Genomic DNA, 22,962 nt, shown 5'->3' on the forward strand with positions numbered 1-22,962 from the left:
GCTCAGGCTCAAAAACGCTTGAGTTATGTGGATAGTTTAGACTATAATCCGGATAAAAGAGAGTGTGTTTAGCTAGGCCACATTCTGAAATAAAACACCAAGATTGTTTGACACTTATGTAACAGCAAATAAAATTAATGTAAGTTTTGATGAGAAAAAATATAATTGTTTTAATGGATTTTCAACAGATTTCCTTAATTATAAACCCCAAATCTCAGACTTGATCCTGGGTCAACATTCTAAACTCATTATTACCCTATTAGACAAGAAGGCAGACAATGTTGGATGCCAAGTCAGCAGCATTTGAGCCTTTAGAGTAACTAAATTTAGGAAAGCTGGGTCAGGTTTCCTGACTTTGGGTGTCTCCTGTACAGAATACTGAGGAAAACGCCCCCCAAAGGGACATGTTTATAGTTCAGTGGGTCTGGGGTTCATTGTTTTGGGACACAATGCTTGGTCTGCCTGGAGCCAACCCTCAACATCAAACGACAGGGTTGAGTTTGCCCATAGCTGGCTAGAGGCCAGTCTCCCTGGATGTTATCAGGGGACACACACACCACAATCAGCCAGTCTGCAGAAGGCCAGCTACTGCTTAGATTCAGCTGCATGATCTCTGGAGGTTCAGAAACAGAGGCAAGTGATAAAGTATAGAAGCATAAAACTCCTGTAACAAGCGTGTTGCTCTCCCCTTGCCCTCCTTCAGCTTCTTTAGAAAATGCTAATAATAAAAACCATGTTAACAGTACAGGCCACACAAGTGTGTCGTAGAACTACACGTGAAGGATGAAGGTCTCTCTCTAAATGCTTTGTGTACTGTACATTCCACATCACCTGTTTCGGCTTGGTCCAAAGTAACTGATGCTTACAGGTGTGCTTGTACCATGTAGCCTTTTAACATGCACACACCAAACTCAGTGCATTTACATAAGCAGCTTTTCTAGTGTCATTCATGGGAACTACCTGATGATTTGGTTTCTCCAGAAACAATGCACTTCAAAAGTATTCCAGTCATTTTAGAGTTCTGTAACAATGATAAATAATTTTTGTGCAATCTATCTTTGCAAGAAGGGAAATGAGGGTGAAATGTGCATCATTTTTTTGGGCGTTGTTATTGTTTAGCCGTTATGGTATCGCGTTGTATCTCTCCACCTCTTTGATACTATTGTTATACATGACATGTCCTGGGAAAGCCCAGTGATAAAGACTATTCCCATTTCATGGCATATCACAGAAATATGGAGCCATTTTTCCAGTTTATTTTTGGGTGCATTAACATTTCTCAAGTATCTATTAGTCTTCATAAGACTACCGTGGGTCCTCTTGGTGCTATGTGAGACCTAAGGCTGTGGTGTTTATGAAAAAAGGAGTATCAGGGTGTTTATTAATCTGATATTGCTGCTTTAAGTCTTCTAAAGATATACCTGTTGAATATTTGCTATATTCCTGCAGTCAGCTGCTTTATATTTCCCTGCTTAACATTCAGGTCAGTGTGAGGAGAAGTTTGTTTGGAGTTCTCTTTTTACTTAGCAACATTCTTTGGCAAAAAAAAAAGAGGGGAAACCACTCGGGAGAGACTTAACAAGTGCCTGTTGCATACGACTAATGTATGGTGTTTTTAAACAACTATTCATGTCCACCAAAATGGTAAATTTATGACTTGTCATTGTGATTATACAAGCATAACAGACAACACTCACTCACATGGTGCAAAAAAAGAAGAAGAAAAGGCTTAAATACCATAAATGTACTGACATAATATAAATGCAATATTTAAACTCATTTACTGACAGGTATTTGAAAGCTGTCAGCTATATAAGACTGGGAGTTAATATTGCACAGCCTCACTGAAGATGAGTTATTTATATGCTATGTGTATATATATATATGTATATATGGGGGTTGTAATTGTGTGGAGCTGAGCACTAGAAAAGTGTATTTTACATGAGTCATTTTACATATTGTAAAATGCACATGGCTTGTTATGGAAAATTAATAGATAATGTGTATATTCTCTTAACAAATTCAAATTGTTTACGAATATTCATTAAACAAATACCCATAACAACTTCTTCTGTTTGAAAAATGAAGGGAATCAATATTGTTGGCTGTATGTAATTGTCTGACCTTTTGATTCTTGGAACATGTTGTTTATTCCTTTTTTTTGCCTGCCTTGGTCACTCAGGGGTGATTCAGGGTCTTTCTATATCGGTCCATTGATGTAATCTGTTTGCAATGTTTGCAAATAAGAATTCCTGCTGCACAATGCAGCCACTAGAGTATTTGCCCTCACAGTGGGTGGTACACATGTCTCCCTGTCGCATACCCAACGGCAGCGATGGCTATTATGATCCAAACAATGGAAATCAAACATTGTGCGTTACTGGAAGCCACTTTAGATGCTATGTGTGATTAGCCTTATATATACATAACTCGTGTAGTGTTAGAGAGAACAGGCACAAAACACGGAACAACTTTTTTGTGTCGCAGTACATCGCCTCCGCAGCCTTTACAATGGACTCCACGAAATAGGTTTATTAGTGAAACAGGCACTGCTATTGTTTATTTTTTCCCTGAGGAGCACTCAACTCTCATCTAACACTCTGAGGAATTTTATAGATATGTGGAAGAAAAAAATCCCAACAACAACAAGACATCATGAACTGCTGTGAAATAAGAAAAATATGATGTGGGTCAGCCAGGGTGCTGGGGATTTAAGGGATAATGCTTTGTAATTGGTAAACAGGGTTTTCATACAAGAACAGTAGTCCTAGGTCACAAATTCCTGGATCCTAAACTTCACAGCAGGTATGGAGAACTTGTGTCTGTATGTCACTCTGTAAAAATGAAGTGAAAATTAAACTATGAGGGTCACAGACTGAAGAGATGCTGCAGAAAATGGGCTTTTACTGTAGAAGACAGACATTAGTGGATTGCATTTGAAAATTATTTTCCTATACTTGTTTTTATTTTTTCTGAACATAGTTGAAAATCAATTGTATTTTTATAACCTATTTGTATTATTTTAGAAATGGCAAACATAATCCCAAAGCCTTGAAATGCTGATACTGTGCAGTAAAACACTTTATATTTGAATGATAAAGGGGTATTTTCTCCTATGTTTAATGTAAGCACAGAGTCCAAACAGCCTTAAGAAAAAAGATTTCCCCTTCAGCTAACAGTTGCAGAGCTTTTCTTTGCACCCTCCCCCTTCAGCTCTGAGGAGGGAGACATGCAAATTTATCTCCTGGAGGGGGTAAAAACTGCCTCATACCAAGCGTTTTCAGAGTCAGGCACAACTTCACAACTTCACAACAACAAAGGCAAAAGGAAGGGAAAGTATAGTCTGAGCTTGAACTTTAGGACAAAATGCATGTTTCCATCTAGCCATTGCGTCTAGGGCTTATGTCTGCGAGTGCTGACTGAGACTAGAGAAAATAAGGAGGACTGTGCCACCTTTGTTGGACAATATTTTGTCCTTATCACTGAACCATGGGGGATCCAGTGAAGACATAACACAGGTAATTTTTGGGAAATTACCTATTTACCACGGAGCATAGGTTTTATAGCTATTCTGTTATAAATATAGTCTAAGATCAACAAAGTTGTGGGGTTTATTGTTTTGTTTTTGTTTTTCCAGTTGGTTAGAATGTCTTCAAATTGTGTGCACAAAATATTGCAGCATAGAAAAAAATAATCTTTTTTTAACTGTTATTATTGTGGCTGTTGCAGGTCAGTAATGATTTTTTTTAAATTATGTTAATAAATGCTCCACATCTTCCTATGCGAGCTCTAATATCGCGTTGCGTGAGGGTTTGACAGCTCCGAGCAAGTGTTTGTCAAGTTCACCATACTTCAGTTGAGCCAAACCGGAAAATGTTAATAAAAGCTGTAATTCTTGTTTAATTTCACTCTGACGGTTTCTCCGTTACTCAAAACGAATATGTCGGTTAATGTGGGTTTTATTTTGACATTTTAAACCGGATGTGTCAGCATTAATATGACGCTTCTGTCTGTGGGTCGGTCTTGCCGTTCGCCCTCCGCTGCTGTCGTCTGCTCGGTTGTAACAAATGGTCCGCTATAGGTGCCATCGAGAAAACGTCGAACGACAATAACTTGAACTACTCCATGGCAAATATCGTTTTCTCTTCTAGTCTCCCCACCACTCTTTAAAAATTCCGCCTAAAAAGAAAAAGCGTTCTGTCCCCTCTTTTGGGTTTTCAGCGGACGTAAGTAACGTTAGCTAACCGCGCTGTTAGCTTCCTATGAGTGTTAGCATGTTATTAGCTAAATGCACTGAGTAACGTGTCATTGTCTAGCTAAATACTAAATAAAACACACTAGCTATAACGTTGTTGTCAGTAGCATTCTTAAAAAAAAAACTTTGTTTTTATAAAACATGTTGGTACTAGGAATCCATCGTATATTACTGCGTAAGGAATACATCGTATATTACTGTGTAACTACCGCGGACACTAATGCTAATGTGCTCCATGAATTGAAAGCAAGCTGTTACAGTAACAAGAAATTTGACTCTGAAGTAATTGGTAATGAATGTTAAGTTGTAGTTAAACGTGGTTATAAGGGGCAGCATGATAAATAACACGGGGCAAGAGTGTTGTTGTAGCCATTGCTAATTAATTTATTCAAACCTGCTAATCTGGCCATCATTGCATCAGTTCCGGTGGTTGGTTCAGAGTAACTCAGACTAACAATTCACACATTAAAAACCACCTTAAAAAACACATATTAAGTACAGCATGTAAATACTGTTTTCTGTATCAGTGCTTTATGCGGGTATTCGTTAACTCGAGCTTACAATTCGTCTTTGTCAAATGGCGAAAAATATGGAAATCAGGGAATGCCTTTCTATTCTGGATTATCGTGCTAATGTGTGTAGTCATAACCCAAAGATCCATTTGGAGCCAGGAAAAAACCCAGTTTCCTCTACAGATTTACAGATTTGATTGTACTTTGGAGTACCACTGGAACATGTGTTAGCAGGGGAAACAATTGACTGATCATTGACTGAATCTGCTGTGCCTCACGTCCTCATCTGCCCCTTTGCAGGTGTACAACAACTACCCAGAGGATCTAGGGGCAGCTCTATACCGAGAGCCATTTGACTTCAACGCCGAGCCACCTTGGGATCCTAGCTGATAGTGGAGGAGTTCATCCCAGGACTCATCCATGTGAGTAAACTAGCTGGGGAATTTATGTATCCACTTTAATTGGAGGGCTGAGAAAAATCTCATAGCAAAAACGTTGAATGTGTGGTACAGTATTTGTGTTTGCATGGTGAAGAATTATTGCAGTTCTACGGTAACTGTCATGTCCTGACAAAAGGAGTAAACATTCAGCATGTCCCAGATCACTCAGTTATTTTAGATCTACTGTTTCAGATCTATTTTCAGCACTTGTATTAAAATAACAGGACACTGTTCAGGACTGCTTTTATCTGCACTGGCTTTGCTGTTAGATTTGTTTTCAGGAACAGAGAGAAATAATCTGAGCTATAACCCAACTAATATGCATGTATTTTCCTTGAGATTAAAGCTGGGTTGCATTGTATATTGTATGTTTTGTGAAGATAGAACAAGTGACCCAGTTAAGCATTTTCTAAGTTACATAAGGTCTTGGTTTATTTTCAAAGAGATATTAGTGTTCAGCCTTGTTCCATTGTGTTTTTAACCAGTGTTTGAGCAGTGATTTTATTTAAATTTTTTAAATGTATTTATTTTTTACTGTACACCACAGCAGTCATTGTTGGCATATTGCTAGTCTCCCCATGTAACCTTTCTACATCTGGTCTGGTCCAAACTACCATGACTGGTTGAAGTACTGTGCAACAGTACTGAAAGTAAAGTTGTGGCACAGATGCCGCCAGTATTGTACCTTTGTTAATGCCATCAAACGGAACATTTTCGGGTCACCGGCTCAGGGATTAATGGCGATTGTAAGGGGTAATTGATGATAAAGTAAATGAACCCTGTGCCCCAGACTATGTGTTTTCACAGCGGCTTTTAGGAAGAATAGGCCTCTTCCACAAAGCTATCCCATAACGCAGAACCTGTTCTCTGCTCTGATTGGATGCCCGTTGAGTTGAAAATGACTTCAGTTCAGGATTTCAAAAGAGGCGTTTAGGTTTCAGCAGCAGAGAACATCATGGAATATGCATTATCCAAAAGTGATTTTTGGTGCTGAACTTGGTGCTTTATGTTGGCTTTTCTCTTTTCCTTGTACAGTTTGTTGCATAAGTCTAGGACCCCAGGGGCTCGAGAGGGAGCGAGCAAGACCACTTCGCACTAGCCACATTCTTTATGCCTGTTGGATTTGAAGAAAACGGTTGAGAGGATGAAAGGAATCGCTGATGAACCGCAGTATTCTGTTGACCTGCTGGAAGGAGGCATGGCCCTCTGTGATGTTATTGACAATCACATTTATGAGCAAACACTGGTATGGGCTTCATCTTTAATAATATGTACTATTTCTTAATGTTTTAATATTGTCTCAAAACCAACAATTGTATTATAATTAGAGATGGCACGATACCACTTTTTTATGTCCGATACCGATACCGATATCATAAATTTGGATATCTGCCGATACCGATATGAATCCGATATAGTGTTTTTTAATCAACAAAACTGTTTTTTAAAATATCTTGCTGCATTTTGCAAGTCTGCAAGTTCATACTCAAGTTTAAAACAACAACTACACTAAAGCTATTCTGTTATACCTGTATACAAAAAAAATATTTCATAGTTTAGCAATACTGATCAATCTAATAAACTTAGACCTACACCATCCTCCCTATTCTGGTAAAGAGTACTTAGCGTAAATATTAAGCAACCTAACTAATAGGGTTCCAACTCCCAGCAACAACAAAAAGAAATAAATAAAAAATAGGGAACCACCCCTCACGCGCCACCTCATGATGCTTAATCGACGTAATCAACCTTAATTTGATGCAGTGTGAAAAAAAATGCACAGAAATCAATTATTTTTCAAGAAATATTAAATAGATTCAACATCTTTCTTCAACAAAATTGCAGACTGCACAGATGGTACCTTCCCAAAGGAAAAAGTACTATAGCTTACTAGGGTATATATATTAGACTTAATAGTCACTATATACAGTAATTGACTTCTATTCGTTTTACATCAAATTAAAACTTTGGGTGTCAGATAATTATTTATTAAAAGCTAGACATTTTAAATGAGAATAAGAAAGAAAAGTATGTCTTTGTGCCCCCTTTTCCCAGTTAATGCCCTATCGGCCCCCCTGGCTAAACTTTGCTAGATCCGCCCCTGCACAGTTACCAGCCGTCAGCTACGTAGAAAAAGATCCTGGTGTAGAAAGTAATATTAAATAAATTGTAACAACAGCTTATCAAGCTTAAACGTGCTGCTGTTGTTCAGCCGCTGGTTTCCTCTTTCTGGTGCAAAGTGGGCCAAAAACAAACAAGAGAGACTCGCTACAGAAAAGCCGATCAGCTGATCATTTAAGCAGTTTCACGATTGAAGTAGCAGCCGGAGAGCGAGAGGCAGTCGCTCGTTAAGCTTAACGTGGGAATGCTTTACAAACATTCAGAGATGGACTTACACACTTGCTTTACTTCTCTCGGGATAACTTTGTCGGAGATGAAATGCCAGGTTGCTAGCGAAGCTCCAAATGCTATCCAGACCACCGACAGGTCCCGCATGCCACAGCCGCTCTATCACGTGATGCATACTGCTCCGACGTGCTAACGTTCTGAGGTGAGTTACGGCGTGTTGCAAGTTTTGTGAGGTGCTTTCGTGATATTTAATGGATCGGATTACATTTTTTATTTTTCTCCGATATCCGATCCAGTAATTTAGGTCAGTATCGGACCGATACCGATACGTAATATCGGATCGGTCCATCTCTAATTATAATGCATTGTTAACTAAAGGTTGTTAATTGACATACAGGCACACTTTTGTTTATGCTTGTATTGTAGATTAATGGATATACAATCTTAATGTGTTTTCTGACTCTTCCACACCTGTTTGTTTCCCTCTTCTCCAGTCTGAGAAAAATGCATTCTTTGTAGCAGATCTGGGAGTCATAATGAGGCAGCATGTTCGCTGGCGGACCCACATGTCCCAGATCAGACCATACTATGCTGTCAGGTGCAATAGCAGCCCAGCTGTGATTGAAGTCCTTGCTGCCCTTGGCACTGGGTTCATATGCACCAACAAGGTACTCTTTGACAGTGTGTGTTTTTGTCATTAGGGCTTTTCTCTGCTAAATATAAAAGCACATTTAGCACTAGTGTTGATCATCAAGCTGACCCGTGTTTCATAAGGCTGAGGCCCTGGTACGAATTCACCCCAAGGCTATTTAATGTGTGTCTTTCCAAGATCTTTAAATATTTTTAAAAGCACCACCAAGTGGTCACCACATGTCAATGCCCACCTTGTAAACATTATTTAATAAATATTTGTCTCTAATGCATCTGCCTGATGGGCATTGCAAGATAGATACAGGAGATCTATTACACTTATTTCAAATTCTATTTTCTTTCTTCTAGAGCAGCTTTGGCTGATTCAAAGTTGAAAATAATCCTTATTTATCTTATATTTGGCTTTGGTGCGGCCCCACTGTTAAGCCGCCGTCTGGCAATGGATTGACAAAGGATTGGCTCCCTACCCCTTACAAATGGAAGGTTGGGACAGCAGGTGGATTAGATTTCTATGCTTACAGCCAGAGCAATGATCCTGAGATGATCATTTAAAGGATATCCTATGAAGAGTAGAAAAAAACTGCTTAGAGACTGACCTTCTAGCTCACAGTTCTTTGTACATACACTGAAATTTTCAAACTAAGTGTAATATAAGCAAAAGATGACAAAAAAGCATAATAGGTTCCCTTTAATGGAATATTGCTTTGTCTGTGTATCTTTGTAATTCAGTCTGAACTGGAATTGGTGCAGAGCCATGGTATTCCCTCTGAAGATATCATCTACAGTGGTGTTTGCAAACAAGTTTCCCAGATTAAATATGCTGCTAAAAATGGCATTGACCTCCTGGTGTGTGATAATGAAGCAGAGCTGCGCAAGATTTCTCGCTGCCACCCCAATGCCAAGTAAGTTTTTGATAAGCATCAGTCCAAGTGCCAGTGAATATGTTAAACAACTGACCATGTTATCAGTCCATAGTAATTATCTGTTGGTTACACTATCGACCGTCATTCTGATAAGAAATCTACCTGCAAAACTGTTTGGTTCTGTGTAGTTTACTGCTCTGGTTTTATATCATAGATTAATCTGGATCGATTGTTTCCCCAAAACAGTAACCAAGTTATCTATTTCCTCTGTGATAATTTAGGCTGCTGCTACAGGTGTCAACGGAAGCGTCAAACCCGGACGATGACATGAGCATGACATTTGGCTGCTCACTCAAGGACTGCAGACATCTGCTGGAGAGTGCTAAGGAGCTGGGTGTGCAGGTAGCTGGGGTCAGGTAAGGACTACAGGAAGGACATGAAGAGAAATGCAAATCCAGGTTTTGTACTTAGACCACTGCAAGGATGGCACAGTTCTCCTGAACAAATTATTTAGTCAGTTTGTCTGCAAATGAAATTTAAACGTTAAGTTGCCAGTTTGATCACCGACTACCTCTTCTACTCCTCAGGTCTCACATTTCCAACTCCTGTGACGATGACCAGGTGTATGTTCATGCCATCTCCGATGCCCGTTGTGTCTTTGATATGGGGGTATGTGGTGTTAAATGATGCATTTTATTTGCAGTCAGCTCTATGACTGTTATTTGCATTTCTGTTGAATACAATTTTATGTTTTGGATGCTCCATAAACACAAGGTACTTTGTATAGACCCAAGTTATTAACAATTTTCTGTCTGCTTCAGGAGGAAATTGGCTTCAGCATGAAAATCTTGGACATTGGAGGCGGATTCAGTGGCTCTGAGGCCCAACTGGAACTGGTCAGTGCATTTCTATCAGATACTGCCCATATGGAAAAGATATATATAAATCTTATAGAGTTTTTATCTGACTTGTATGAAAAGCATACAAGAATGAAAACACATACACTCAACAAAAATATAAACGCAACACCTTTGTTACTGCTCCCATTCCCCATGGGATGGACGTAGAGACCTAAAATTCATTCCAGATACACAATATAACCATCCCTCCCAAACAGTGGTCACAAATCAGTCCAAATGTGTGGTAGTGGGCACATCTGCTATATTGAGATAATCCATCCCACCTCACAGGTGTGCCACATCAGGATGCTGATCTGACATCATGAGTAGTGCACAGGTGTACCTCAGACTGCCCACAACAAAAGGCCACCCTGGAATGTGCAGTTTTTTGCGCTATTGGGGGTCTGGGGACCCAGAACCGGTCAGTATCTGGTGTGACCACCATTTGCCTCATGCAGTGCAACACATCGTCGCATGGAGTCTATCAGATTGTCAATTGTGGCCTGTGGAATGTTGGTCCACTCCACTTCAATGGCTGTGCGAGGTTGTTGGATATTCGTGGGAACTGGTACACGCTGTCGTATACGCTGGTCAAGCACATCCCGAACATGCTCAATGGGTGACATGTCCGGTGAGTATGCTGGCCATGCAAGAACTGGGACATTCTCAGCTGCCATCTGCCCTGAACAATGTGAACCATGATTCATCCGTGAAGCGCACACCTCTCCAACGTGCCAGACGCCATCGAATGTGAGCATTTGCCCACACAAGTCTGTTACGGCGACGAGCTGGAGTCAGGTCAAGACCCCGATGAGGACGACGGGCATGCAGTTGAGCGTCCCTGAGTTTCTGACAGTTTGTGCAGAAATTGTTTGGTTGTGCAAACCAATTGTTCCAGCAGCTGTCTGGGTGGCTGGTCTCAGACGATCTTGGAGGTGAACCTGCTGGATGTGGAGGTCCTGGGCTGGTGTGGTTACACGAGGTCTGCGGTTGTGAGGCCGGTTGGATGTGCTGCCATATTCTCTGAAACGCCTGTGGAGACGGCTTATGGTTGAGAAATGAACATTCAATGCACGGGCGACAGATCTGGTTGACATTCCTGCTGTCAGCATGCCAATTGCACGCTCCCTCATTGCTTGTGGCATCTGTGGCATTTTGCTGTGAGACAAAACTGCACATTCCAGGGTGGCCTTTTGTTGTGGGCAGTCTGAGGTACACCTGTGCACTACTCATGATGTCAGATCAGCATCCTGATGTGGCATACCTGTGAGGTGGGATGGATTATCTCAATATAGCAGATGTGCCCACTACCACACATTTGGACTGATTTGTGACCACTGTTTGGGAGGGATGGTTATATTGTGTATCTGGAATGAATTTTAGGTCTCTACGTCCATCCCATGGGGAATGGGAGCAAAAACAAAAGTGTTGCGTTTATATTTTTGTTCAGTGTATAAGATCCCTTGAAAAATTATATAATGAAACTTGTATGTTTTGTATACTTACTAAAAAAATATATGAAAGTAATGAGAAAGTGGCCACTTTCATGAGTAAATCAAATATCTTTTTACTATTTCTTTTCCATATGGGTGCTAAAGACAAGCTTTGTACATTGTAGCTGTAGTAAGCACTAGCTGAACAGTAAGATAAAAGTGTCTGTCTTAAATGTTGAGAATATTCTAATATAGATTCATGCTTTAGCTGCTCACTGTGAAGCTGGATTTAAACTACTTTTCAGAGGCATGTGGGGGGAAAAGGAAGGAATGTCTTAATGTTAATTGTAACGGCTTCTGTCATCTCTTTTGCAGATTAATAGTGCAGTCATGTCTATGGTGGACCTATACTTCCCTCCATCTTCAGGAGTTTCCATCATTGCTGAGCCTGGTAACTTCTTCGTGTCCTCTGCTTTCACACTAGCTGTCAATGTCATCTCCAAGGAGGTGGTGGCACGTGATCCCCAGGACCAGGATCATGGTTAGTGGCAAGATACTCACTTAGGAACGGTAATGATTGTTGAGGACATACTCTGTAAAAACTGCATTCCAGCTGTAACTCGAGCAGTACACAATGCATTTTCATGCAGAAACCAGTGTTGTACAGCATGAAATGTATTATTATACTGGGAATTAGCAGTGCAGCTATGAATCAAACAGTAAAATGTAATTCAGAAACTTTTCTGCCCTCTTCTGAACAGATCTGTCTCCCAATGAAGAGCCAGCGTTCCAGTACACTATGAACGAAGGAGTGTATGGATCGTTTGCCAGCAAACTCTCTGAAGGACTGATATCTGCCCCATCTGTTCACAAGGTGAGTCTCAAAGATTCTCAATGGATCAGTATACACTTACTAGACACTTTAATAGGTACACTTTGGCAGTACCAGGTTGGACTACTTTTATCTACAAAACTGTTGCATAGATTTAACAAGGTGCTTGAAACTTGTGCAAGACTTTTTGGGCCACACTGACAAGATCGCAGCAAGCAGTTTCTGTAGATCTGTTGGCTGCAAATTCATAATGCAAATCTGTTCCACCACAAAGGTCCTCTGTTGGATGGATGGATAGCGAGACGGACGCATCCATCCAGCCAGCCAACAAAGGACCTTTACCTAACAAAGGGCCAGTTGAATGTGTAACCACAACACACAATACTTTCTCTATACTTCTCAATGTGTATACGGACTATATTATTAAATTAGGAACAACATCTTAATCAGCTACTGCCCACACATATACACATTGTAAAATGACTAAAATAATTATTGCCTTATTAGCAGAACACTTCCCTGGATGTACCGGTGTTCAGCAGCAGCTTGTGGGGTCCCTCTGGAGATGATCTGGACCAGGTACTGGAGCACTGTCTTTTACCTGAGCTCAACATTGGAGATTGGCTCATGTTCACACATGCTGGCTCCTACAGTCTGGGTCAACCACTGTGCTCCCCCACTGACTCACCACCACCCCCTGTGTACTACGTCATCTCCTCTAGAGACTGGTAAGTTTGGCAGTGATGGAGAAAATCTTTTCTGTGCAAGAATGTGGAGGTTATGGTCCTTGATTCCTGTTTATTTTCATTCACCAGGTTTGAGATGCAGGACACTGGTGTTACCAACGAGGCTATGCTTAAGAACTTCTCCCTGGTCCCGTACTTCCTCAATTCCTGCCAAACAGAGGCTGCACTGTCGGTCCCAGCTTAGGAAACATCTGACTGGGACCAGAAGTCTTTTCACTTTTCTCACTTGTTTCTGCTGCTAGCTTCCTTTGGTTCACATTCCCCTGGGGTCAACTCTCCCAGTAGTGCTTGAAATTGCCTGGACCAGACCATATTCATATCGCAGACCCCAGTGCACTGCACTTCTGTGTGGTCAGCCCTGGAAACCCTAAGTAGGTGTTAATTAGTATGCAACAAAATGGATGAGTCCAGAAAAGACAGTTTGGGGACTCCTCTTGAACTACAGTTTACACCCCTACAGTAGACATATAATACTTTTAAATGATTATATTTGACAGATATTATTATTCATATCTCCTTTGCTGTTGTCAGTCTTGTATATTATGTGTATCCCTGATTGAAGCAGTGTATTTATAAAAAGAAACACTTCTGAGATTATATAGAAAGTTTTGCCAAAAGATTTGTATTTTGTATTTTAATTTGTTGTGTAGGTTTTTTTTGTGTGTGCACAAAGGCTAGAATCCATTATTACATTTAAAAAGTGGCATCTTCATATTAAATTGAGAGCTTGCAGCATATCTTTGCTGTACATACAAAATGTTTGGCGTCACCGTGGCGTCAGTTTCTGAAAATTATTTGAAAGCTAAAAGGTGAGTGTCCTTAAATAAGGTGGTGTTTGCGTGCTTTTCCAAAGTGCTGAGCGTCTTGCTTCCAAGAATTGCAGGTGAGTGCTCTGCTACCTGACAGCCAAGCAGGTTTTATTAGACAGCATGTGCTGCAGATGGAACACAGGAAGTGCTGGTGGATAATGAATCGACTTACACTGAAAATGACATTGTTTCTTTACAAAAAATGATTTAAAAGACTACTGCAAGTTCTTTTTCTACTCATATAGTTTGAAATATTCTTCCAACATCTGTGTTGATAGAATATAGCAGTATTTCCTGACACCAAGTATACTTGCATTGTGTGTATCATATCTGTGAAACTGTCATAAATCTGTCTTAAGGCATGATAAATTATCAGGCACTTGCCTGCTTTTAACGTGTAGCTGTGCTTGTCTAAATGAAGAGTAATAAACACCCCACTGAGTGGACTGTAAATCCCAGTGTGTGTGTCTTATCAGAAATGCACAAATGTTGTAAATTGTAACTTCCTCCAGCTGTATGCATAGATAGAATTGGTACCCCTCAGTTTCACAGCCTGATAATTTTATACAGTTATCATGTGATGAGCTGAAGTGGGATACATTTTCAGGTATCAGAAGCATGTGGGAACCACAGAAAAGATTTTAAATTACAACTCTTAAAAAAAATGTGTTTAGGTTTATTAAGGAATTCTGTGTTTTGTGCAAGAAAAAGTGCAAAAATATTTTATACTGATTGTCATGGCACAAAAGAACAACATGTAACATTTTTTGGTCAAATATCACTGACAAAAAAGTAAACTCAGTAACATTTAAATACGTAACTACTCAGCTTATGCTAATGCAGTAGTTAAATGTAAACACTTTGATTACCTCGTTTATATTCAATTAGAATGATTACAGAACAGCAGTATAGCAAAGTTTGCACAATAGCCCTTTCATAAGGTGACGTAAAAAACATCTACAGTCTTGTGTGAGTCAGTCTCAACAGCGTAGAGCATGTCATTTGGTTTCACAGTGGGGTTTGTTTGTTATTGTTGCTGAAGACGATACTGCATGCAGGGAGTTCAGCAGCGTCCCCTCATCGCTGCCAGGTGTCTTCGGGCGTGCTTGGCAAGGTGGTCACTACGCATGAAGCGGCTGAGGCACATTGGGCAGGCAAACTTTTTTTCTCCCGTGTGGGTTCGGCGATGCCGGGACAGCTCATCGGAGCGAGCGAAACGCCTCTCGCAACCCTCCCACTTGCATTTATAAGGTTTCTCACCTGTTGGATAGTGGAGGCAGGAATAAGGACTTTTCTGAACATACTCCAACAGGTAAAACATTGCTATCATGACTAGAAGATCACACTTGTGCCATTTGCTTAAAAACTGCCATAGCATTCAAATACATATGCGTTATATTAACATTTAATTCATTTATCTCTTACCTGTGTGCATCCTCATGTGGGCCTTGAGATGAGAGCTCTTGAAGTAAGTCTTGTTGCAGTTCTCACGGGGACAAACGTGATTGCGTGCGCGGGCCACCTCTGGCTGCTGTGGGACACATCTTTGCTCCGATAAGGTGCGATGAGGCGCCGGGGCAATGGCAGCGAACTTTGGTCCACCATTGGTCACCGGTGCTGGTTGAATGTAGACAGGAGGAACAGGCGGCTGAGGGACAAGGAGCATGACGGGACCCTTTGCCACCTGACCCCCTACAAGGAAGACCTGAGCAGAAGAAGCCGTGTGTCCTTCTTGTTTGTGCTGCAGCTGCAGTGGCGTGTGCACCATGGTGATTGCTGGCAGTAGGTGTTGCTGCTGACTGTGCGAGTTTGTGACAGCGTTCTGCACAAGGGTGGCCAAAGAAGAGACAGGAACAATGTGGCAGTAGACAGGCACAGGCGAGACCAGAGCATCTCCAGCTGGGACAGACTGAGGCGTATTTTTATTTTCATTTAAGCCTAAAAGGCTTCCTGGGTTGTCTCCAGACTGAACAACATTTGGGGACGTCTTAGTGTAAGCTTGTGTTGTAACAGTCTCCTCAGAGTCTCTGCTATTCGGCTCATCTTTACAGTTCACATCAGTTTTAGAGTCCAGCATGTGAACCCGAACGACCTCTTCCTCCTTTGAGGAACGATTAAGGTTGGAGGAGCAGTGGAGGCCATCTGCAGTGTGACGGATCACACTGGTGCACTGGAAGCTCTGCTGAGCAGCGTGTTTGTGCAGAGACGTCACTTCTGTAGGTCGGTGAGGCTTCAGAGCTGGACCTGGACAGGCCGTCACAAAGTGGGGCGGGCTGTATGGTGGTGTCATGCACTGAGAAGAAAAGTCACATTATCAAAGTCAGTAATAAAGTTTCTCTTCTGTCCCAATACATCTACATTTACTAGAATCACGCAGTTACATAGAAACCATTTCATCCTAAACAAGGATCCCTTACAAACAGAGAGTCCTGCAGCACAGCAGAACTGGTGGTGACCTGGTCGTCCTCTGAGGAGTCTGAGGAGGGAGACAGAGGTCTGTAGTGCCTCACCCTGAAGTTTCGTGACTTCCAGTGCTTAGTCATGGACATCAGAGCCCGCACAGCTTCCATATCACCTGCACCCATGTCAGTTGGCTGGGATTCACCCTGGACGTCTGAGATGTTACAGTGATGCTCCTCAGACTTCATAGTGTAACTCTGGCAAAGACCAAATTAACTGTAATTTAAATTCATAACATTTCACGCAACGTAATCCAACAATGATAGCCTTCACTAAAAATAAGTGAATACATCACCTACGATCAAATTTACACTATGACCATTATCTCAGGGCCTTAAAGATTTTGCCAAAGAGCATGAGAGATAAGCATGATCAGCTGCTGCTCATCAGCGCGGTTGCCCTTTCACCTACTTTGCTGGGGGACAAAAGCAGCATGTGTGGTGGTTACAAAACAGACACACAACACCTACTGTAAGAACTCCTCCCTGCCCAGGCCCGGATCACCACACACAAGCTGCACCTCAATAACTATTGATGAAGCCCACCAGACTGTCTGACTAATTAGCTGCTGACAACCACTTTATCAACGTGTTTCTACACGAACATTAAACACGTAAGAAGAAAAGAAAACACTATGCTAAACCGTAAATATGACGAAGCTAATATGTACTTACATATATGTATGAGTGCGTCAAGTGTTCAGGAAACAGGTTTAATCCCTAGACGCGCGTCCACAAGTCTCGTGCGAACAACTTAAGACCAGGCAAGTATGTTTCCTAATTTCCTCCACAGCCTCGTTTCCATTCATCGTTTCAAATGCGGTGGGGGAACAGATGGGCGTGGCCCGAAGCCGCGCCCAATGGGACGCAAAGGTGTGTTTTAGGGTAGACCAATGGTGCGGGGGCACCGTGCGTGATCAGGGGCTGAAGGCACCGTGGAGACTGCGTGGTACACAACAGCAAGGGAGTGTGAGAAAAACCCCCACCCCCCAACCCACACACCCACCTTGCAAATAACTGGCGTTTTTAATGAGTAACTTTGCCCTGACGAGCAGACGCTCACCATCTGTCTTGGCTAATCATCACTATGACACTTGGAGTGAAGACAGTGAGAAAAGATGCTCATTATGAGATAGCAACAGGTAGGTAATTAATATAGCACTTGTTACTATTTAACAATCTTCAGATAAATCTATCTAAATGAAGCTACTATTTAATTAAAGTAGAGAGGCAGGGCCATGGATAAAGGGGGGGACCTGTGGTGGAAATATTTCCTAATATATCTTCTTAATTCATCCATTAGTGGAAATTATGTGAACAAGTGCTTCAGACCCCCCCACCCCCTTTTTGTATAATACCCCCACCCCTTCACTGCAATTAACTAATCCTCCTTTACTTTTCAAAAGTGAAATAACACCAAATAATTTCTACTATTATTCATTACCATTAATCTCATTCAGAGTTGCAACCAGACTACATTTTGTTAGTGCCAATGTTTTGTGTGTAAATCTCGTCCCCCACTTTGTTGCAAGGCAGCTGTGTTTTAATCATTTCACCTGACAGGAAGAAGGTTCAGATAATTTGGTGCTTAAAGCAACAACAATACATTTCACATATTAAAGATACTAAATGCTACCAGTGAATAATGTGAATAGGCTACATCTCTTGAGTAATTTTTGGTTTTTTATTTCTTCTCAAAATCTCCCCCAATATAGATATATATTAATGTGACTGGTGTTTAAATTAGCAGACCCTTGTCTTTTGTGGAAAGAGGTCAGCCAACAGGAGATGGGTTCAGCCACCCCTCTGGATTAGGTAAGTGTCAGCTGTCTAGACCTTCCTGCACAGCACAGAGAACCGGGACAAAAGGCTGGTTGTAGACACACAATGGGGAAATACACACACAGACACACAGCCCATTTGACTGTGTCTGGCATTGTTGGGATGTTCCTCAAAAGCATATTTGCTGGAACAGAATAAAAGTGTGACCATGCAATGCATAAAGATTTCATTTGTAACTTTATCAAGCTCCCTGAAACTTGCATTCAGTGTCTCAGAACTAATAAAAAAATATGAATTAAGTATTTTCTGATCAGTAATCCAACTTATAGTGCATTGCAACTGGCCAATCCGCAGCTCATAAATCTACATGAATCATGTTTGCATGTTGAGTTTATTGCAAACAATTTAAAGATGAAAGATAGGAGGAAAAATAATGAAGACTCCTGTTGTACACAGGGGTCTTCATTATATTAGAAATGTATGATAAATGTGGTACTCTCTAAGGTGGGTGTACTTTGTGATTGACAAGCAGCTGCTGCATGAGCATGCAGTTTAATTCCACCTCATCCTTGGTTTGCAAAACAGCTCAGCTTAAGTGAGAGGTTATGGCATAAAAGAGGATCCTGTGGCATTTTGTTGTTTTTTCATCATCCTTTCATTTGATTTAACTCATGTGGCAATATATTGCCTTGTAAGCTGTGCAGAAATCTATGATTTGATGTAGGTTGTGCACACAGTTTGTGCAAAGTCCTTCACCGCTCAGCACCCTTCTTGAAACCTTTAATGGGCAGTTATTCTGAACCATTATAAAGTACTTTAATAGTCGCCAGTCAAATCAGGTGAAAACCGCTTAAAATAGTTTGAAGACTGTGCCCCAAATAAAGCACCATCTTATCTGTGCTGGTGTGGGATTTTCCTCATAGATTACATTTCAGGACTGGCTGAATGCTCTTTCTCTCTTTTTATATAGTTTTTTTTTGGTTTGTGCAGGCGAGTGCATGTTAAGAGGTAGAGCTACATTCTGTCCTTCCCTAGTCCTGCAAAGATATGCTTCTGCCAGCACTAAGAGAAGTTATTTTAAACTCATACTCTTCAGCTATTGATCATGTTACCCCAGTCAGTAAAACATGGGCTGAAGTGATTGTGGGCTGACTGACAGCAGCTTGTCTGGGTTCACTGATGAAAACAGTCTAGTTTTAAGGTGTAACAACTGGAAAACCTCTGATTATACCGAGTAGGATATCTTGTCTCTGGTGTCTCTGCGTGCAATAAAACTTTATTCATTGAGTTAAATTTGCAGCCTAAAATGTGCACACTTTCTAAATCCTCAAACCTGCTAACCTTTCTCTGATGATAATGCAGTTTTCTGGCCCTGACTCTTTGTACCCATATTTAAGAACTCCAGGGGTCATTTAATAACCCAGTACCCTCCTACCTAAAAATAGCTCTGGTTTGTTTGTCTACTCCCTTAAAAAAAGGTACAGGGTGTTTTTTTTTTGGAGCAATGGCCTTGGTTTAAATAACCTCTGTGTTGAATTCAGTAAACACAGATAAAAGTTACGCTCTTCTCTCATCTGGTTGGTTGATGTGGTGCATACAAACTTGAAGAACAACGTATGATCGAATAATCTAGTGAAAATTTGCTCACTTACATATGAAGTAACATCCATGTGGGTAATTTTGAGTCAGATGGTTGCATTTCTCTTTGCTAGAGCTGAGTGGAAACTTGTGCTGTACTTTGCAGATAAAAGAGGAACCTGACTTGGGGCAGAAGTGCAAACTCTTATTTTCAGTTCCAGCTTTGAAGGGCGACTCTCCATGAGCTTATCAGAATGCATAAATATCCTGAAAAAACTCTGCAGCATTTTTGTGTTGGCAAATAATCAGAAGAGCAGCGCAGGAAGGACAGCTGTCATCACTACAACTGTCTCACATTATTATCAAAGGTAAACCATGCCACCTACTGGTGAGATAAACTGCAGCTTTCGGGGGATTGTACGTGTATAACCAAAATATGAGTAGGAAATCATTGTTTTGTATAGGCTGTTTTCATTTATTTATTTGTCTTTTAACAATGCAATTTTTGGGAGGGGACAGGAAACACAAAATCTGTATTTCAGGAAATTGGAAAATTCTAATCTTATCATTTGCACCATGCACTGAACAGAGGCTCATTCACCCCTCCTCTCCCAAATGGCTATCTCTTGACTATAGCTCCTTTGCTCACATCCAGGACATGCATGGGTCAAGTTTTAAGCTCTGCTTAAACTAGAGTTTCCTTTTGACAATGTTATAATGGTAACCTTGTGCTTAAATTAGAGTCTTCTACTTTTTCTTTCTTTCAAACAACAGAAAATTATTTCCTTAACTCAACAGGGCTTAAATAGACTGGGAATACCGCACTAACACAGTTTTCTATGGGAGGGAGATCAGCTGTGCACAGACTCCCAGTGGTCTTCCATTTATAGAGCTCAGGTTTTAGGCGGTTCAGTTTGAAATATAAACCAGTGTAAGAATAGCAGCAATGATCTGAGGGTCATGATTTTTTGTTTCACTTTTTTTAACATCTGTTTCATCTCTGCTGCCACAAATACAGATACGAGTATTGTGGCATGAGGAGAAGAAAAGTGGAGTTCCTGCTTTATACACTCAAAAATAAAATATGCCCAAAATGCTGACTTTAATTTGATATAATGTAAATCTTACAAGTAATTTTGTTACATAAGAGCAATGTACAAATGATAATAGAACAATGACATTTACTTGATTGGTGTACATTCAGTTTATACCAAGCATATTTTTTCTTAATTATTAGATATTTAAAAAAACAAAAAAAACATTTGATTTGATATATTTCAGTTGCATTTTTTATCAACATTATTGCTATTAATGAATACATTTTTAATGTATATTTACTTTTACTTTATTATATAACAGACATTTCCCTGTAGTGAGATGGGTATTCTTATTAATTTTACTTAGATACTACTTAAATAAATACATATTAACTTATTTACTTACATTTGTCAGTTAATGAGCTCTTCATCTTTATTTTTAATTGAGTTCTTTCTTTTTTTAATTTAGGAGCTGTCTTGTTTTATGATCTTGCCCAGAATTAGGGATGAATAAAGTACATCTGATCTTTTATTACAAATAATGTTCATTATATGCCAAAATAATGGATTAATAGTAAGTGTTGGTTGGGTTTTTTTGTTGCTGTTGTTGTTTTGGATATTTGTTATATAGCAAAAAAATGAAAAACCAAACACAGGATTAAATATACCTATTTCCAAATGGATTGAGAGTATAATCTGATTTTGTTTTTATCCCTGAGCAGAATTTATGAAGGTCTTAAAATGTAGTTTTGCATCTCAATATAATAATTATTCTTATTTTTAATTTAGTCATAATTTTACTTTAGTCATAACAGATTTATACTTTGCTATTATAAATCAAAATGCGTAATCTTTTTAAGAGGCCCCAAATAACCCAACAACAATCCCCATGTCGCCATATTGCAAGTACTTTTGAGTAATAAATAATTACTTATATAAAAAATTATAATTTTATTTTCAGATTTTGATGTTGCTCTTACTTTATCTGCAACAAATAATATTTGGTTTACCAGCTGACGGTAAATTAACAGGACAAATCACAATTTTAAACATTTTTCAGAAACATCAGCAGTCTGCAAAATTACTCTGACAACTGTAAGGTGGTTGGATGTATTGGGAGTACAGAGCAGTAGTGGACGGTTTTGTGGAGTGGTCTGGGAGGAATCATCTGCTTCCGAGAGATGGTGATGGAGTTTAGAAGGAAGAGGACAGCCACACAACCCAATCCTGGGACAAGACGTTGGTGTGGTGCCAGGGTGCAAGTATCTGGGGATCCACATAAACAACAGACTGAATTGGAAGACCAATAAAGAGGCCATATACAAAAGGGGATGATGAGGCTCTGTTTGCTTTCAGTGTCCACAGCAAATTGTTCGAGATATCAGTCTGTACTGGCAAGTGCAGTGTACTTTGGTGTGGTCGGCTGAAGGAGTAGCATCAGAGGTGGTGATGCTACCTCTGATGGTAGCATAAAATGATTAGAGAGGCTGGCTCTTTTGAAACTGTGGTGGTGAGGAGATCACTGAACAAACTATTATCAGTCTTAGGTAATCCTCGACTGCAGCACTTAACTAGACAGGAAGCAGAGGGGCTTCAAGGAGCTGATTCAGATACACACCTATTACAGAAACAGGAAATCTTTCACACCTCGTGCTATCACTCTATATAATACAGTTTATCTGTCTAGCAGAATGACATCTGATATTATTATTATTAGTATTATTATTATTTTGTTGTTTTTTCATCATCCTTTCATTTGATTTAACTCAAGGATGAAATTTTGCAAGTAGGGGCAAAGTATACTTGTCATTAATTTCTTCATTAATATTTTATTATTCATAAATATCGTTTTACAAAGAGGCGAGCAAAAGCAAATCGCAAACAACATACAAGCAAAGAATTCAATTCAGTTACTAGTTACAGACACGCACAGAGGCCTGCATAACCACACGTGTTCACAGGGAGAAAATAGCCACAGTACAGTGGACGGTAGCAAAGAATTCAAGTTGGGTAGCTTAAACGCTAAAGCTAATAGTGCTAGCTGTGAAACATTATTATAACAACAGCAGTCCAGTTCATCGTGTTAGCATTTTAGGCTGACATTAATACATTTCTTACCACTGATTAGTTACCGTGTTATGCATTGTACATACCTTTTTTTAACTGAATGGCTTTAGAAAGAATATTTTATCTATGATTAAACATTTTGACTTGGAAGCAGACAATAAAGCTAGATTATAATGACGCAATTCTTAATAGAAAAAACTATACCGCTTGTAACTGCACAAAAGGCACAAATTTGTGCTGCTTCTTTTTC

At 40.1% G+C, this 22,962-nt stretch overlaps 2 protein-coding genes and 1 long non-coding RNA gene across 8 annotated transcripts; 2 read left to right on the plus strand and 1 right to left on the minus strand.

Moving 5' to 3' along the window:
- The first annotated feature begins 3,295 nt into the window (after positions 1-3,295).
- Positions 3,296-14,242, plus strand: LOC309718156 (antizyme inhibitor 1-like). Of its 3 annotated transcripts, none has more exons than XM_082553185.1 (12): positions 3,296-3,518; positions 5,068-5,189; positions 6,243-6,453; positions 8,051-8,224; positions 8,937-9,109; positions 9,352-9,486; positions 9,658-9,739; positions 9,892-9,966; positions 11,778-11,943; positions 12,164-12,276; positions 12,742-12,962; positions 13,050-14,242. In XM_082553185.1, exons 3-12 carry the CDS (start codon positions 6,352-6,354, stop codon positions 13,162-13,164), a joined length of 1,356 nt encoding a protein of 451 aa, XP_082409311.1. In that variant the 5' UTR covers positions 3,296-3,518; positions 5,068-5,189; positions 6,243-6,351; the 3' UTR covers positions 13,165-14,242. The 3 variants fall into 3 exon arrangements, with proteins under 3 accessions (XP_082409311.1, XP_082409310.1, XP_082409312.1); XM_082553184.1 differs by lacking the exon at positions 3,296-3,518 and adding an exon at positions 3,990-4,226; XM_082553186.1 differs by lacking the exon at positions 3,296-3,518 and adding an exon at positions 3,990-4,226 and having other exon boundaries at positions 12,745-12,962.
- Positions 14,243-14,446: 204 nt separating this feature from the next.
- On the minus strand, positions 14,447-17,069 carry LOC309718158 (Krueppel-like factor 10). Of its 3 annotated transcripts, none has more exons than XM_082553189.1 (4): positions 16,924-17,069; positions 16,300-16,446; positions 15,215-16,082; positions 14,447-15,049 (listed from the first exon to the last, which is right to left on the minus strand). In XM_082553189.1, exons 2-4 carry the CDS (start codon positions 16,435-16,437, stop codon positions 14,853-14,855), a joined length of 1,203 nt encoding a protein of 400 aa, XP_082409315.1. In that variant the 5' UTR covers positions 16,438-16,446; positions 16,924-17,069; the 3' UTR covers positions 14,447-14,852. The 3 variants fall into 3 exon arrangements, with proteins under 3 accessions (XP_082409315.1, XP_082409313.1, XP_082409314.1); XM_082553187.1 differs by having other exon boundaries at positions 16,207-16,446; positions 16,924-17,065; XM_082553188.1 differs by lacking the exon at positions 16,924-17,069 and adding an exon at positions 16,720-16,882 and having other exon boundaries at positions 16,207-16,446.
- Positions 17,070-17,241: 172 nt separating this feature from the next.
- LOC309718159 lies at positions 17,242-22,054 on the plus strand. Of its 2 annotated transcripts, XR_014279889.1 has the most exons (4): positions 17,242-17,390; positions 17,964-18,063; positions 19,775-19,976; positions 21,706-22,054. It is a non-coding gene; the product is annotated as an uncharacterized lncRNA (long non-coding RNA). The 2 variants fall into 2 exon arrangements; XR_014279890.1 differs by lacking the exon at positions 21,706-22,054 and having other exon boundaries at positions 17,248-17,390; positions 19,775-21,696.
- Positions 22,055-22,962: the final 908 nt, after the last annotated feature.

This window comes from Aulonocara stuartgranti (assembly GCF_965226115.1).
Source record: "Aulonocara stuartgranti genome assembly, chromosome: 11".
Classification (NCBI taxonomy): Eukaryota; Metazoa; Chordata; class Actinopteri; order Cichliformes; family Cichlidae; genus Aulonocara; species Aulonocara stuartgranti.